General features: G+C 46.5%; 1 protein-coding gene across 2 annotated transcripts; it reads right to left on the reverse strand.

The window, feature by feature from the left end:
* Window positions 1-1,326: 1,326 nt before the first annotated feature.
* acta2 (actin alpha 2, smooth muscle) lies at window positions 1,327-7,364 on the reverse strand. 2 transcript variants are annotated; one of them, XM_082543106.1, is made up of 9 exons: window positions 7,254-7,364; window positions 5,023-5,202; window positions 4,568-4,696; window positions 4,359-4,469; window positions 3,361-3,445; window positions 2,867-3,028; window positions 2,592-2,783; window positions 2,128-2,309; window positions 1,327-2,053 (listed from the first exon to the last, which is right to left on the reverse strand). In XM_082543106.1, exons 2-9 carry the CDS (start codon window positions 5,149-5,151, stop codon window positions 1,910-1,912), a joined length of 1,134 nt encoding a protein of 377 aa, XP_082399232.1. In that variant the 5' UTR covers window positions 5,152-5,202; window positions 7,254-7,364; the 3' UTR covers window positions 1,327-1,909. The 2 variants fall into 2 exon arrangements, with proteins under 2 accessions (XP_082399232.1, XP_082399233.1); XM_082543107.1 differs by having other exon boundaries at window positions 7,210-7,296.
* Window positions 7,365-17,387: the final 10,023 nt, after the last annotated feature.

Here is a 17,387-nt window from a genome sequence, read left to right on the forward strand (position 1 = left end):
ATACATATACAAAACTGTACACATTCACACACAAGCACACATATGTGAACATAACGTATATACACATGCAACATCATCCAATAAGATGAGAGACCAAATAGACAGAATAAAAAAGATATCAAAGAGATCCGAAAGCCTTGGAAAATAAGTAGGTCTTGAGATTCGATTTAAAGACTTCCAAGGATGAAGAGGATTTTATGAAGGGGGAAGACTATTCCAGAGTCTCGGGGCGGCAATGGAGAAAGCCCTGTCACCTCTAGATTTGAGCTGGGAGCGTGGAACGGATAAAACCATCTGACTGGAGGAGCGCAGAGATCGAGTGGGTCGGTGCAGGCTAAGATCTGAAATGTAACCTGGAGCCAAACCATGGAGAGCTTTAAAAAGAAATAGTAAAACCTTAAAATCGATTCTATGTTTAAGTGGTAGCCAATGTAGAGATGCGAGTACCGGGGTAACATTCTCTCTCTTTCTAGTGCCCGTCAGGAGCCTTGCGGCTGCATTTTGAACAAGTTGCAGGCGTGACAGGCTCGAGTGACAGATGCCTAAATAGAGAGAGTTACAATAGTCAAGACGTGACGATATGAAAGCATGGATAACAGTTTCCAGGTCTTTAGATGACAGGATATTTTTGAGTTTAGAAACGCTCCTGAGTTGGAAAAAACTGCCACGAACGACTGGATTTATTTGCTTGTCCAGCTTGAGAGTGGAATCAAAAATGAAACCAAGATTTTTTACACGGGGATGTACATGAGCTGATAATGGGCCCAAATTGTTTCTTTTGAGACTAATAGAGTCTTGCTTACCGAAGATTATAATGTCGGAGCTGAATGAGGTCTCGTCTCTTCAGTGGGTCTCAGGCTCCGCCCACCCTGGTTGCACTCTAGGATGAACACCTGTCTCGGGTGGGTCTGCAGGAAGGGGTTATGCAGTCTGCTGGTCGTTAATGTTTACACTAATAAAGCTTTTTTGTTCATGCCTGTCGCGTCCGGAACTGTAGAAATCACAATTATTGTCTGAAGGCCGATAAAAATGCCCAACTGATTTTATTTTGCCAAACGGATCATTACGGCTTTGCCACACTGGTCCACTTGATTTATCTTTATTATTTAATAAAGCTGTATTGAAATGTTTAAGTCTTTACTGTCAGCAGCTGCAGTTCCAGCACGGACCACCAGGTGGCAGTACATCCCCCAGGACTTGTTCCCACTGCTGAGTTCAGTAAAGTTCACTTATTTTCAGTTTTACTGTTTATCTGCTTCACTCTTAATCAGCTTTGGTTGCTATGACAACAAAGTTCAGCTCAGGTGAAATAAAAGAGCGACGCCGTTCAGGTATGAGAGCGCTTTATTGTCTTCCTGGGTTCATTCAACCGCCACTTCCACGTTCACATCACCACCTTGTCAAATGTTACTAATACAGATAGCACCACGAGGTCACACCTACCCACAGGTCAACAGCAGTGACATCATCATACACCGTGTGACATCATCAGAGCGCCGCGTGAATGTGATCGATAGAAGACGACACCAGCGGGCAACATTCAAGCTTTATTCATCAAAAATAAAAACGCACTTTCTGACAGGAAACAGCACCAACATGGAGCTCAGAGGGGGCGGGGCCACAGGTGGAATGTGGGGTGGTGGGGTTGCAGAGGGCAAGCGGCACATTCACAGTTTGAAGGTGAGCAGAGAGGGAGGATGTTTGACTTTCTGGAAGTTCTTCAAAAACAAACATGACATCACTTTCTGTCCTCTGAAGTTAACGCTGTTGAGCGCTCTGACTTCCTGTCGTCCCTGCGGGCCTGATTTCTGTGTCTGATCTGGGGTCTGTTAGCGGGTGCTCAGTGCAGGCTAAAATAACGTTGTGCTAAAGGCGAAGGGGGCGGGGCTTGAAGGCCCGGGCGCAGCCTTTAGAAGCACTTGCGGTGGACAATGGAGGGTCCGGCCTCGTCGTACTCCTGCTTGCTGATCCACATCTGCTGGAAGGTGGAGAGCGAGGCCAGGATGGAACCGCCGATCCACACCGAGTACTTCCTCTCCGGGGGAGCGATGATCTGAGAGAGGGGTCAAAAGTTAACTAATTTTCTGCTGAATGTGAGTGAGCCTCAGTGAGGTCGTCAAGCCTCACCTTGATCTTCATGGTGCTGGGGGCCAGAGCGGTGATCTCCTTCTGCATGCGGTCTGCGATTCCCGGGTACATGGTGGTTCCCCCAGACAGCACGTTGTTGGCGTACAGGTCTTTACGGATGTCGATGTCACACTTCATGATGCTGTTGTAGGTGGTCTCGTGGATACCGGCCGACTCCATACCTGCAGGAGGACCGAGGACCAGATGCTGGGTTAGAGAGGTTCAATCAGCCATCAGTGTTACAAAAGACGGAGCGAACAGTCGAATCTGAGCTTTTCTCGATCATCAGCATTGGAGAATCTGCTGATTGTCTTTGTTTTTTGGGTCTGAAGATGTTCGGACACATCAGATCAAGTATTCAGGAGTGCAAACTCAACAGATTAATAAAACAAAAAAAGTGTTTTATTAAGTAGCAGAGTTCTACTCTAACCAGGTACAGGGACAGACAGGCAGGAGGCACCGACCGATGAAGGAGGGCTGGAATAGCGTCTCAGGGCAGCGGAACCTCTCATTGCCAATGGTGATGACCTGCCCGTCAGGAAGCTCGTAGCTCTTCTCCAGCGAGGACGAGGTGGCGGCTGTCCCCATCTCATTCTCAAAGTCCAGAGCCACGTAGCACAGCTTTTCCTTGATGTCCCGCACGATCTCTCTCTCCGCTGCAGGCACACAGACAGACAGACCGGGTCAGAAACATCATCACAGGTGACTCTGACATTACCTGGAAGTGGGCGTGACCTACCGGTGGTGACAAAGCTGTAGCCTCGCTCGGTCAGGATCTTCATGAGGTAGTCGGTGAGGTCGCGGCCCGCCAGGTCCAACCTCATGATGGCATGAGGTAGGGCGTAGCCCTCATAGATCGGCACATTGTGGGTGACGCCATCACCTGAGTCCAGGACGATACCTTGAGGGTAGAGAAACAGGACAACTTTGATTAATAACCTTTAACTTTAACCTTTAAACCCACAGTTTTCAATCCGTCACCGTGACAACAAATATAATTAGAAACAGTGCAGCCATTCTCGCTGCTATGCAGATTCAGATCAAACTGAGGTTATTGTACTTGGCCCTGAAAATCATAGAAATATGGTCTCTAACCAGATTCTTACTCTGGATGGCATTAAGTTGGCCTCCAGTAACACTGTGAGGAACCTTGGAGTCATTTTTGACCAGGAGTAAAGCACCAAAACTAAGATGAGATTGTGATTAAGGAGAAAGTAGGAGGTGTGGTCCAACCTGTGGTACGTCCTGAGGCGTACAGTGATAGGACGGCCTGGATGGCCACATACATGGCAGGAACGTTGAAGGTCTCGAACATGATCTGAAAACAAAAAAATCGTGGAAATATTTAGTGTTAACCATCAATCTGTGTTCCTCCAGGAACAGACAGAAGAATCCAAAACCTGCAGTTCCTTTAGCATCCAGCAGAGGCAGCAGTGCGTCAGCCCCCCACAGACTTCCACGTTGAAACTTTACACCAAAAATAAACATTTTTAAAGCCTGATGCACAAACTGTTTGGTCTCTGTAGATAATTTGCCCTTCTTAACATCTGTTTTTAAATCATATTAAGTTTGCATTATTAGGGGCGTGGTTACTTTGGCTGACAGGTGGATAGTGACACAGGTGGCTGTAGCTGCTAGCTGCCTGCTAGGCTTTGCCTCAGCTAATTGGAGTCCATGAACTGGGCCTCTGGACCCAGTGTTGTGCTGGTGGAGCTTTTTGGAGCATTTTAAATGATGTAATGTGACCAGTAACATGGCTGCTGTAAGGTCACTGTGCTAACAGATAATCCCAGGAGGCTTAGATCCAGTTTGCTGAGTGTATGTTACTGATTAGCAGGTATCTGCGTCTGCGTGATAAACCTGTACAGTGTGTGGATACAGACTGATAGCCAAGAAAACTAGCATTAGCTTATAACTTTCAGCATTCCACCCGCTGACCAAATATGTTCACTTCCTGAAGCAAAAACCCACTACGGCAGTACCCATAAACTTAAGATTTAAAATCTGACTTTGAAAAAATTAATGGGTGATGTCATGATGTCCATTTTTTATCTACAGTCTGTGGGATACCTGCTTCATCTTGTTGTTTGTTGTACTGTAGTGTACTTTCATACTGCAATACATTATATATATATATATATATATATATATATATATATATATATATATATATTATCAGTACATGTAGAGCACTATACTATAGTACTGCATTACTGTGGTACATGTAGTACCTGTGTCATCTTCTCCCTGTTAGCTTTGGGGTTGAGTGGCGCCTCAGTCAGCAGGGTGGGATGTTCCTCTGGAGCCACTCGCAGCTCGTTGTAGAACGAGTGGTGCCAGATCTGACCAATCAGAGAGCAGAGCAGCAGTCACACAGGTGTGTGTGTGTGTGTGTGTTTGCGCGCGTCCATGTGTGTGTGTGTGCGTGTGTGAGACACACCTTCTCCATGTCGTCCCAGTTAGTGATGATGCCGTGTTCGATGGGGTACTTCAGGGTCAGGATTCCTCTCTTACTCTGAGCCTCGTCACCCACGTAGCTGTCCTTCTGCCCCATGCCCACCATCACTCCCTGCACCACACAGAGCACGCTCAGTTTACTGTCTGGTACTCACCTGTGCCCACTAACCTCGCTGTCCCCTGATTCTTCAATAATATATTACTGTCATAATCCCGACATTTGTAACTGGATGTGCGTGTGTATGTGTGTGTCCCTGTGTATCTGTATATGCATGTGTGTGTGTCTGTTTCTGTGTGTGTGTGTGTGTTTGTTTCTGTGCGTGTGTATGTGTGTGTCTGTCTATCTGTATATGCATGTGTGTGTGTCTGTTTCTGTGTGTGTGTGTTTGTTTCTGTGCATTTGTATGCATATGTCCCTGTGTGTGTGTGTGTTTGTACCTGGTGCCGAGGCCGGCCCACGATGGAGGGAAAGACGGCTCTGGGAGCGTCGTCTCCGGCAAATCCGGCTTTGCAGAGACCGGATCCGTTATCGCAGACCAGAGCGGTGCTCTCCTCGTCATCACACATGACTGCAGGGGGCGCTGTAGACGAGCAACGACACTACGACACCGAGTCACACTGCAGGCAGAAGAAGACGCAGGTTCAATTACTTATCATCGGCAGGCGTGTGTGAGCGCTCGCCACTCAAACCATCCACATGTGTCACATCCCAACATTATTCTGTTTGAGCCCTCAGCGCCGCGGCGGCCTGTGAGGGCTCACGGCTCTGACGGAGATCCAACCACTCGACATTTTTGTTCATTTGTGCTTTTGGAGACAGTTTAAAGCTTCAGCAGGAAGTGAGCAGGGAAAGGCAACTTCGACACATCGCATTGAAGGTCACACCGAGCCGGGCTGAAGGTCCCTGCAGTACCGCACTCCACCACAAGATGGCGCAGTGAGCTGACATGACCTTCAGCAGGTAAGAAGACGCTCCTGTTGAAGCAGTGAGGTTAAAATGGATCGTCCGCACAGAGGGAAACCTGCCCGAGGACCTCACATCATCCAGCTGCAGCACCCCCCCAAACATGAGGCACTCTGGGAAAACTTCCTAATTAGGACATGAAGCAGAGTCCTGCCTGTGTTTGGTATGCTCGCTCGCCCTCTCTCCCTCCCTGTGCTCTCTCTGCCTCCCTCCCCTCCCCATGTGTCCCTCATCGTCTCCTCGCCTCCTCACCTCACATCTGTCCATATTTAGTCATGAATCTGGGAATCGAATATTTCTGATTTTCCCTCCAGCAGAGCTCGTGGGCTCAGTTTGCCCTCAGTCCTGCCTGCCAGCTTCGCTCGACATCTGTGGCATAAACTCCAAACTAAACCTGCAGCATCAGCTGATTTCATCTAACTGTCATCCAGATATTTAATGCAGAGGCGAGCACAGCTGCATGAAACACAAACCTTTCAAATTTACCTTTTAAACCATGAAACATTTTTTCTGCAGATTTCAAACTGGCTGTGAGCAGCAGGGGGCGCTGCTGCACCGCCCTGACAGGTTTTACAGCTACAACTACATGTGTGTGTTTCACGTCTTTCCCTTTCTTCAATTTGTAGAAAAAGTTTTAAGGAAAAAAAATCTGCTTTGATCTTTAGCTAAAATCATAAAAACTGTTTTCACGTCTCTGTGCTGCCGCAGGTGTGCTGTAAACACACGAGGCCGTGTGTGTTCAAACTTTAAACACACACGGCTGAGAGGCAAAAGTAAAGACATCACTCGTCCTCACACGAGGCTACGGAGGCCTGTTTGTGCCAAAAAACTAAATTCAGAAATGATATGGAAAACACAGACACACTCCCCATACCTGTGTTCAAGTACAAGTTAATATTTGATTTTCTTTTTGTATTTAATCAATATTTCAGTTTTTAAATATATATTTTTCAGCCTACATTTGATTTTTTTTCTTTATGTTCTTCAAATTTCTCTGGGACATCAGATGCTTCAGAAGCATGAGAAATGTTTCATGTATTTTTAGTTTTCACCAATTTCACTCTGTGGGGGGAGTCACTGCCCCCTGCTGGCTGGAATGGTCCACAGGTTTCTCTTATTCATTTAAAGCTGATCGGAGAGCTTTGCAGAGCTCAATGAGGATTTAATCTGATCAATGTTCAATTAAAGTTTCAGTTTGAACCAAACTTCAGTCAGAAAAAGTCCAATTTTAAACACACGAGAAACACCAAAGTTTCAACGACCTGAAACATGGAAAAACACGCGAGGAGCAACAGGAGGAGGAGAGAGGAGGTGAAAGGTGCCACTTTCTCACTGTTCACTACAACCACGAGGAGCACAGCAGAGAAGGACACAGAGGAGGTGGAGGAGAGGCTTAATGAACGGAGAGGAGGTGAAAAAGGTTCCATAGCTTTTACACAGTTTTACATGAGAAAGAGCAGAAAGGAGGAGAGCGAGGAGGTGCTGGAGGAGGTGAGCTGTGAGAAGAAACTGGGAGGTGATGGAGGAGGTGAAATCATGGAACTGTAGAGAAAATAAAAGAGGTAGACGAGGCGAAGTAAAGACAGAGAAGGAGCTGCAACATTTTTAAAGTGTCAGAGCAGAGGAGCAGAGAGGAGGAACGGCAGCTTCATCACACTTACGCACAGGCAGCCAGGTGAGGAAGAAGAGGTGGTGGAGGTCTTACCGTGGTGGTGCAGGGCCTGCTGGGATGTGGGGGCGGGGGCAGGACAGAAGTGAGAGTCTGCAGAGCTGCGACTGAGTTTATCAAGCCTCCACCTCCTCCATCCATCCCTCCATCCCAAACAAGGCTCTGAGCCCCCTCCCGTCTCCTCTCTCCCCCCGCGCCTCCCCCACTCTCCCCTGCTTCAGTCCTTATAGGGCAGGCCTCGAGGGAAGCAGCCAATCACACGGCTGGTGGTGCCCCCGGACTTTCTCCCATCATTCACTGCATTCCTCAGAGAGAGAGGAGCGCCGAGGGCTCCTGGAGATCACACGGCCAGTGTAATCAGGTTACACAGCCAGAGTAATCAGATTACACACCCAGAGTAATCAGATTACACAGCCAGAGTAATCAGATTACTCAGTGAAAGTCCTACTTTCACTGTGATTGGGGTTGAAGAGCAACTCCTCTGGCAGTTACAATGATGAATGAATGAAACGTGCATCGCCCCCTGCAGGCTGCTGGCGGTATGCCTCATAAGCCCTGCCCCCTCCACGTTAACAGCTGGGATATAAACCAAAATTAAAATAATAATTAACCCTTTAAAGCCGGTCAGAGCGGGCATGCTCCGTTTTGCGTAACTATTTTTAAATCCCGGTAGCTCTGCAACCACGTAAGCTAGCGCAATAATTTTTTTTGCATATGAAACCGGAGGAGTTGTACTTACATCTGATGCCATCAGCTTGTCCTCGGTCACGGTTTCCTTCCACATAAAGCTTTGCAAAAACTGCATAAAAAGCACTTGCAGGAACTAAAACATAATATTCCAGAAACAGCTTTGCCGATCTGATCAGCTGTTCGTAACACTTCCTACGTCCATCAACATGAACTATCGCATATCCGCCATGACCTGTCCGAAACCGGAAGTGACATCATTTTCGCGGAAATGTAGTTTTTTACCATCAGGGCCTCATGAGCTTATTCTGGTGTTTTTAAAAGTTATCTTTGACTTTATGACTTTGTGTCGTTTCTGGGATGCTGAGGACTCATATTGCACTGCTGGAAATAGTTAATTTTGATGCACATGCTGCTTTTTTGCAAATTTGCACTATAATATTTATTTTCGTTTTTCCTGCAGTGTATAGAAATTGGATTTCAAATAGAATAGAATTTCAAAAATAAAACTATGAAGACACTCAAAATAAATTTCCTGTGGTGGGAAACTATTTTGTGCAACTTTTTTGTATTTACAGTTTTGAGGGATAAGCCTCTGAAATTTCTCTAACTACAAATATATGTTAAAAAACAAAAACGATTTTCAATTTTTTTGTACTTTATTGCACTTTTTTGCAATTTATGTAATTTCTATGCACTTAATGCATGCATATTATTAAAATCTGGGCTGTAATGGTTGTATTGATGTATAGCAACTTGAAATGCTCCCAAAAATGGCTCCACAGCAGGTAAACATATAATATAAGCTCTGGCGGGCTTGGTTCTCTGGTAGGTCTTAAAGGGTTAAATAATAAATAATTTCTGCCAGATAAGGCTGAAGCATTTTCTTTTTCATGACTTCAGTTTGCATTATTAGGGGCGTGGCCTGTCCGACTGAAGGGTGGATGCTAGACCACGCAGGTCCATGCACACCTGCAGAGAAGAGGCAAGACCTGTGTTTGAGCGATGGCCGAGCGCAGCGGTCACCTGGATTGTGATGCGCCGGAGTTGATTGGCAGCACGCCGTACTCACAGTGAGCTCTGTTACTGCGAGTCCTGCGTTCAGGTGGGCCTCGGCACCTGCAAGCCGCTGTGCAACCCGCCTTGTCCTCAGTGTTTCTTCTCTCCTTTTAATATTGAGCTGAGCGACGCAGACATATTGATGGTACTTGATGTTTGATGTGGCGGACTGGTGACTGCGTGTTTGTTCCAGCTGTTCCAGCTATTCAGCCACATGTCTCCAGGGTGTTCCTGGGCCTCTGAGTGGATGGACCAGGGTCGTGCTGTAAAGGTCAGACGCTGTTTGCTGACAGTGTCTCACACCTCAGCCCTCCCCGACACCCTGCTTGTCCTCACCCTCCGTCTCCAAGGAAACTCGACACGGTGGGCACGCGTTTCTGTTAGCGCTGCAACAGACTTCAGCTCAAACTACATGTGACCCCGTTGAGACCCAGTCCTGGTCCTGGTTCAGCAGGTGCTGAAGTGCAGCTGTGTTTACTGTCAGCAGCTGGTCTTTAAAGAGACCGAGAGAATGACCTCCTTTCAGCTGCTGACACACACACACACACACACACACACACACACACACACACACACACACACACACACACACACGCGCACACACACACACACACACGCACACACACACACGCGCACACACACACGCGCACACACACACGCGCACACACACACACACACACGCACACACACACGCGCACACACACACACACACACACACACACACACACACACACACAGCAGTCTGAAGTGTATTTCTATTAGTTTCTACTTTTATAGAGTGATGTGTGTTTCTGTGCACTGTGGTCGTGGTCCTCGGGGTTCCTGTCTGAAGGATTCAGGATCTCTCGGCATGCTCGGACTCCAGCTGACTCTCAGATGAACTTTGACCCCTCCCCTGGCCTGTTTCCATTCTCAGCTGTGCTGCTGCCAACAGATTTACATTCTCGGTGAGCTGAGCGCAAACACAAACGACTCTGAGGGTGTGACTGATGCACGACGGCTCAGGGAGGGCCTCAGAGGCGACACCTGGAAAGGTACATCAGACTTCAAAACAGAGCCGAGTGCTGGGGGCCAAAGGTCACTCTAAAACTGTAAACAGTGACACGGTTGGCCCTGGATACTGAGCGCCTCCTTTTTGAAGAGCTGAACCTTTCTCTGATGCGCGTCACTCTTCATCTCCAGGTACTTTCTCCTCACCGCCATACTGTCCATGTAACCCCCCCCCCTTTCACTGGCGCTCGCAGCTCCTCATATGGCTGTGTATCGTGTTCATTCATACACAGACTGTACACGCCTCAGCAGCACGCCAAGGAGGTGACATCATCTGTTTACGCTACAGCGCGTCCTGAATGCAGCACGCACTCCACTTGTCTTCAACGTGGGACCCTGAGTCCAGCATTCCCAGCATTAAAGCTCCTTTGGCTGGATGCTGAACCATAAATTTCCCCCACTGCAGTGTGAGAGTGTGAAACTGTGCATGCAGATGATAATCAACGTGTGGAAATATAAGAAGTAAACGTCCCTCTGATTTCTGTTCAATATCAGCTCTGACTCAGACGTCATCAGCTCCTCACGTCACTGTCCGCCTTTAAACTGTCTCTGCAGTCATGCTGAGGAGCTGTCAGCTGCTCGTCCAGCTCAGCAGCAGCTGACAGACCCACACACTGAGCTCCTGCTGTGAGGCTCTCGTACCAACACGTCCCAGAAGGCTGCGCTACAGAATAAAAGCCAGCCCTTGTTTATATACAGTCTGTGTATTTGATCCTCTGTTTGCAGTTGTCTCTCTCTCTCTGTGCGTGCTTTAAGTCTCTTTCTGGGGTATTTAGCAGGTGACCTCTGACCTCTGACCTCTGCTCGGTGGAGCTAAAGAGGAGGAAATGCTGTGGTGATGCATGAAGCAGTGAAGGATGTGTTGGATGAACGCTGCACAGCTAAACAAGGACAGCAGCGGGATGCCACCGCCACACCCACTGTGCTTCCTCCCTTTACACGAGGAGGAGGAGGGCTGGGGCCAAGTCTCCTTTATTTACTGACCTCCTTCCTTATTTGGAGCCACAGACAGACACTTCCCCTGGTGTCTGTGGTTTTAGGTTGAATTTCTCCTCATTTTTTCCCCTGGCCTTTCTGTTCCTGAGGAGTTGTAAGGAGGGCGGAGCCTCTGTTGTAGGAAGTTTTGATTTGGTCGTAGTAAAGTTTCCTTTTAAGGAGAAGCAGAGACCCGGACACATTCCTCCCTCTGCCCGGCGCCTCGTCTCCAAACACTACGATACCCATCAGCCTCAGCAACCGTCTCCATGGAGAAGAGGCTCGTTACCAAGAATGATGAACTGCTCAGGATTCACACAGGAGGTCACCTGTTCAGTGCTCAGTGTCAGTGATGTATTTCCTGATGAACCCTCGACTCGCTCGAATCTCTCAGCCAATAGGAGAGCTTCTTTGCTCCAAACTACAACCGATCAGTGACCTAACTCCACCCTCACCGCTCCCTCAGGAATCCGCAGCAGCCAGGTGCGGATAATCAGCTGATAATCAATCCTCTGATTATTGATCATCAGCTGTGAGAGTACGGCGACTTTTTCTGCAGCGTTCAGGTGTATTGATACAATCTCCTCCCCACCAACTCCACCCCAAAGACAGACCCTGAGCTCAGACTCTACAGGCCTCAGTGAGCAGGTTAAAGGTCACAGGTCATGGCTGGTTTCAGAGGCACGGTTAGCAAAGATGCGTTAGAACGAAGCACCAAGTGCGCCAAAGTGTATCAGCGCGAGGCCGTCCATCCCAAACCGGGTCATGAGCAGGACAAAGATCTGAGCACGGCAGCAAATCTCTAGAATGACTGAAAAAGGAAAGAATTGAGCTGCTGCAGCGGTCCAATCGGGGTGCAGAGCTCAGAGAGCTGTGCACGAACAAATGCTGCAAGCCTCGAGTGCACCAGAAGTCCTGATGAAGCCACACAGGAACCATCGTCACTGTTTCCAGTGCTGCTGACCACAGGAAGCTGAAACTGGCTCTAATGAGTCTTGCTTCGTGTTTCAGGACTCAGTGAGATCTTCATGTTTCACTCCTTCCTGTTTCTCACCTCCTACATTTCCCAGAATTCCTCTGTCCATAACACCATAAAAGGGTTGGTCTTTGCTGCCTGATGTCCGGACACAACAGTCCAAACATTCTTCTTCCTGTTTTCAGCAGCCGGTCCCCCCGCCCTGCTGCGTTTGCCTTTTTAAGGAGATGGAGCGCTGTCTCCTCCTCCTCACACTGCTCTGCTCAGACCTTCATCAGTCTGAACGCCTTTCCCATAAACAACCACTGCCATAGAATCAGCAGACACGCCTGTGTGAGTTCAGACGTTAGCACAGGTTCCTACTGAGAGACCAAAAAATGCTATTTCCTGTGTGGAGTGCGGGCGTTAAACCTGAAATCTGCGTCTGCAGGACAGGAAGTGAAGTTGAACACAAACACCTGTTCGTGTTGATGCTCATGCAGGAAGTGGCTTCTGCCAGCACAGCTTCACTGTCAGTGCAGGAGCAGAGCTCATGGCACATTTAGAGCATTAGGCTTTTATTGTGAAAAGGTCTGCTGATGGTGGAGGTGAACCCTGCAGCGGTCCACAGGAAGCTGTCGAATGAGATCATCGTCACAATAAAAGAAAAGTGCACGGGGACCAAGCGACTGCTGGAGCCTCTGCTGGACGCCGGAGGGACTGCAGGTGAACGTGACCTTCAACCTTCATCCCATCGCAGCACGACCTTTGACCTCAGTGTGGAAGCTTAAGTGCTCCTTTATCATCATCATCATCAATATCATTATTTCTGATTGTGTCAGACTGAAGTGATCAACACACACACAACCACACTAACACACACACACACACACACACACACACACGCAAAGACACACACACACACACACACACACACACGCAAAGACACACACACACACACACACACACACACGCAAAGACACACACACACACACACACACTAACAGACACACACACACACACTAGCACACACTAACAGACACACACACACACTAGCACACACTAACAGACACACACACACACACTAACAGACACACACACACACACGCAAAGACACACACACACACACACGCAAAGACACACACACACACACACACACTAACAGACACACACACACACACTAGCACACACTAACAGACACACACACACACACTAGCACACACACACACACACACACACACACACACAACCACACTAGCACACACACACACACACTAGCACACACACACACACACACACACACACGCAAAGACACACACACACACACACACACACACTAACAGACACACACACGCAAAGACACACACACACACACACACACACACACACACTAACAGACACACACACGCAAAGACACACACACACACACACACTAACAGACACACACACACACACACACACTAACAGACACACACACACACACAAAGACACACACACTAGCACACACACACACACACACTAACACACACACACACACACTAACACACACACAAAGACACACACACTAGCACACACACACAAACACACTCACAGACACACACACACACAAAGACACACACACTAACAGACACACACACACACACACTAACAGACACACACTAACACACACACACACACACACACACTAACACACACACACACACACTAACACACACACACTCTCACACACACACACACACACACTAACAGACACACACACACACACACACACACTCTAACACACACACACACACACTCTAACAGACACACACACACACACTAACAGACACACACACACACTCTAACAGACACACACACCCTGCCTGGACTTTGACCGAAAATGGGAAAACCGCTGGACTCCTCACAGGGACTGAAGCTGCTTCTTATTGGTCGGCTAACATCAACACACAACCAGCTCAGGAATGTGTCTGTTAGTGTGTGTGTGTGTCTGTTAGTGTGTGTGTGTTAGTGTGTGTGTGTGTGTGTGTGTGTCTGTTAGTGTGTGTGTGTGTCTGTTAGTGTGTGTGTGTTAGTGTGTGTGTGTGTGTGTGTGTGTGTGTCTGTTAGTGTGTGTGTGTCTGTTAGTGTGTGTGTGTTAGTGTGTGTGTGTGTGTCTTTGCGTGTGTGTGTGTGTGTCTGTTAGTGTGTGTGTCTTTGTGTGTGTGTGTGTCTGTGAGTGTGTTTGTGTGTGTGTGAGTGTGTGTGTGCTAGTGTGTGTGTCTTTGTGTGTGTGTGTGTCTGTTAGTGTGTGTGTGAGTGTGTGTGTGTGTGTGCTAGTGTGTGTGTCTTTGTGTGTGTGTGTCTGTTAGTGTGTGTGTGTGTGTGTGTGTGTGTGTGAGTGTGTGTGTGTGTGTGAGTGTCTGCTAACGTTCTGAGGTGAATTACGGCGTGTTGCAAGTTTTGTGAGGTGCTTTCGTGATATTTAATGGATCGGATTACATTTTTTATTTTTCTCCGATATCGATCCAGTAATTTAGGTCAGTATCGGACCGATATCGATACGTAATATCGGATCGGTCCATCTCTAGTAAAGACATGAGCTTTTATCTTAGAAAACAAACATAATTTTTTATCATTCTTTTTATGCAAGAACATCAAGTAAAACTTGTACATAACAGCTTCCAACTGATACAAAGTAGCACACAGTTGTCATCAACAGTGTGTCATACAACTGCAACATTCAGTTCTGTTAACAAGGATTAGAACAGTTACAATCTCATAGAGAAATAGAGCTAGGTGTGTGCCAGAAAGCACCTGACTAGCTAACTAGTATTAGCGTAGCATCCTAACCAAAAAGGCTACTCATGAAAAAAAGTTACTATCCGGTCGTTAAGTGATGACGTGACGAATCCTACTTCCAGCTAGCCAAACGTCAGTAACCCTACAAACGTCACTGCTGTTTAGTTTTCTGTCTTCATTTATGTTGGAAGTGATAGCAGAGCTGTACGTTTTAATTTGTTTCCAAAACCCCGCAGTCAGGACATGCTATATTGTATTTAGATAGAAGCTAGCGAGCTAACTCCCTGCTAACTTCTAACTCCGTTAAATGTCATAAATTCCGTTTTCATGGATGCCTGGATGTTAAACTGATCATCAGAAGGCTGATCATTTTATTAAAGATGAAAGACTTTAGACAGTTTTTCAACTCTCAGTAATGCCATAGTGATCGTTTGATATATGGACCTGCAGCGGAGTTTAGGCCCAGACACGGCTAGTGACGTCAGACTGAACGACCGGATTGATGCACCAAAATGCCTGTAGATTTCATGCTAGTACTGCTTACAATAATACTACATATTGACAATTACCACTATAAGAATGTTTTCACTAAGAGACATTTAGAATTGACAACAGCATCGCTCACGTGCACCAACATCCATCTAGGGATTATTTTCCTTTGCTGAGGCATGCACTGTGTAGCGATTTGGAACCCTAACAATGTAGGTGCGGTATTTGACCAGTAGGTGTCTCCAACTATTCACAAAGCACACCAATTTTTAGGAAATTCATTAAGCTGTTTTCGAACTAAGTTACATCCAGTGTTGCCAACTTAGCGACTTTGTCGCTATAGCGAGTTTTCAGACCCCTTAGTGACTTTTTTTCTAAAAAAAGTCGCTAAAAAACACGTGAAAGCGCGTATCGCTTTTACTCTCAACAAGCAGCGGGTGCTGTAACGCAGTCAGCTCTTCTTTTATTCTTATGCTGTTTTGTGGATCACAAGGTTTAAAACTACTTAGAAACACACACACAAAGTAACTCCACCAGAATGCCTATTTCGGGTCACTTTTGTCGGTCCAAGCCCGGGTAGGGTTGCCAACCGTCCCTTGAAAAACGGAATCGTTCCGTATTTAGAAACAAAAGTATTGAGCTGAAAAGGGACGCACTTTGTCAAATGGTGAAAAAAATAATTTCACACACAAAAAAAGAGCTAAAAAATTCCCCACACTGGGAAGGGTGAAGACTATCGGGTCGCCCAGCCCTGGCCATGAGGTGTCCCATATTTATTTTTCAGGGAGTTGGCAACCCTAAGCCCGGGTAAAGGAGCAGGGTTGGAATTGTGACATTAAAAAAAACAATAATTGCTAAAAGAATTTAATTTGTAGTTCTAAATAAACTCTAAATGCATTTAGGACGTTTTTTACTCACTTTATGTCTCTTCCACGATGTTATTTCTCTCTCCAACAACATAGGTTACAATTAGATTAGCATGACCAATTATGCAAATTAGACGATGACGTCATTTAGCGACTTCTAGCGACTTTTAGGACAGCCAATAGCGATTTTCCTTACTGAGGAGTTGGCAACACTGGTTACATCTGCCATACTATGTGTGGCTCTTCTTCAGTGTAGCAGACCCAGATTCTGTCCACACATATTTGCAGTCAATAAAGTTTTTTACATTTGAATTCGAAAAGGCAGTGAGCCGTGGGCAGTGGGGTGAATAACTCGACTGCAGGGTGAGCAGTTTACTTTTGTTAGCCTGCTACAATCAGCTGCTCCATCTCACCTCTCCTCATGTCTGCCTTCATGCAATGACTCTGCAGAAAATAGATGCAGAAAATATAATGCTTACTCTGAACCCTTCGCCTGATGCATGTACACCAGCATGCATTTCTTACACAGGAAGGATTTGACAAATCAAACTAGTCTGCAGCTTCTGGAGTAACTGTGGAGGGACTGTTGCTCCTGGATGGTCTGTAGCTTGTATCTGATACAGGTTGGCTAACAACGTCAAAGGACGATGGCTCATAAGCACAAGGGCAGCTACTTTAATAGGCCATGAGTGCAGCGCAGCTGAGACAGCAGCAAATAGCTTCTTCCTGTGCAGTGAAAACTAGCATACCTAATAAACTGGCAGAGATTTGAAACCGAGGTGTAACTTGAGCTGTTTGGAAGAGCAGCGCCACCCTGTGGTTGCATGTGTTCCTTCAGGAAAGGAGAACGCCTTCATCCTGAACTCTGAATGAAAGTCAACAAAATCACACAGAAAAACAAACAAATACAACATTTGTATGAATGTAATAATAAAAATAACATTAGTAGATAGGAATAGAAACTTTTATTGTTTTTTAATGTAATGTGCTGTTCTGAAAGCAGACAGAAAGAAAACTTATTGCTGATACAGAAACAGTTTTCTATACCAGCTCACTGTAAAAAGTGCAGCCTTACCTAATCTCCACCCTATTGTTACTCATTTTATATTAAGATTTAAAAATCTAGTTGCTATCCATCAACTCTAACAGTCTGCAGTCTGTGAACTAACCTCAGCTAAAGCCAGCTAACAATGTAGAATAGAATAGAATAGAATAGAATAGAAAAGCTTTTTATTGTCTCTGTTACAAGAACAATGAAAGGCAGTTTGGCATCTCTCCATGTGTGTGAAGTACACAATAGTGTAAGTATTT

This window comes from Aulonocara stuartgranti, assembly GCF_965226115.1.
Source record: "Aulonocara stuartgranti genome assembly, chromosome: 8".
Lineage (NCBI taxonomy): Eukaryota > Metazoa > Chordata > Actinopteri > Cichliformes > Cichlidae > Aulonocara > Aulonocara stuartgranti.

Coding starts and splice junctions, on each gene's coding strand:
- acta2 (XM_082543106.1), bottom strand. CDS start 5,151: ATGTGTGATGACGAGGAGAGCACCGCTCTGGTCTGCGATAACGGATCC. Junction 4,470..4,567: donor ACTGGGACGACATGGAGAAG/GTGTGTCTCACA, acceptor CTGATTGGTCAG/ATCTGGCACCACTCGTTCTA. Junction 2,054..2,127: donor CCAGCACCATGAAGATCAAG/GTGAGGCTTGAC, acceptor CCCCTCTCTCAG/ATCATCGCTCCCCCGGAGAG.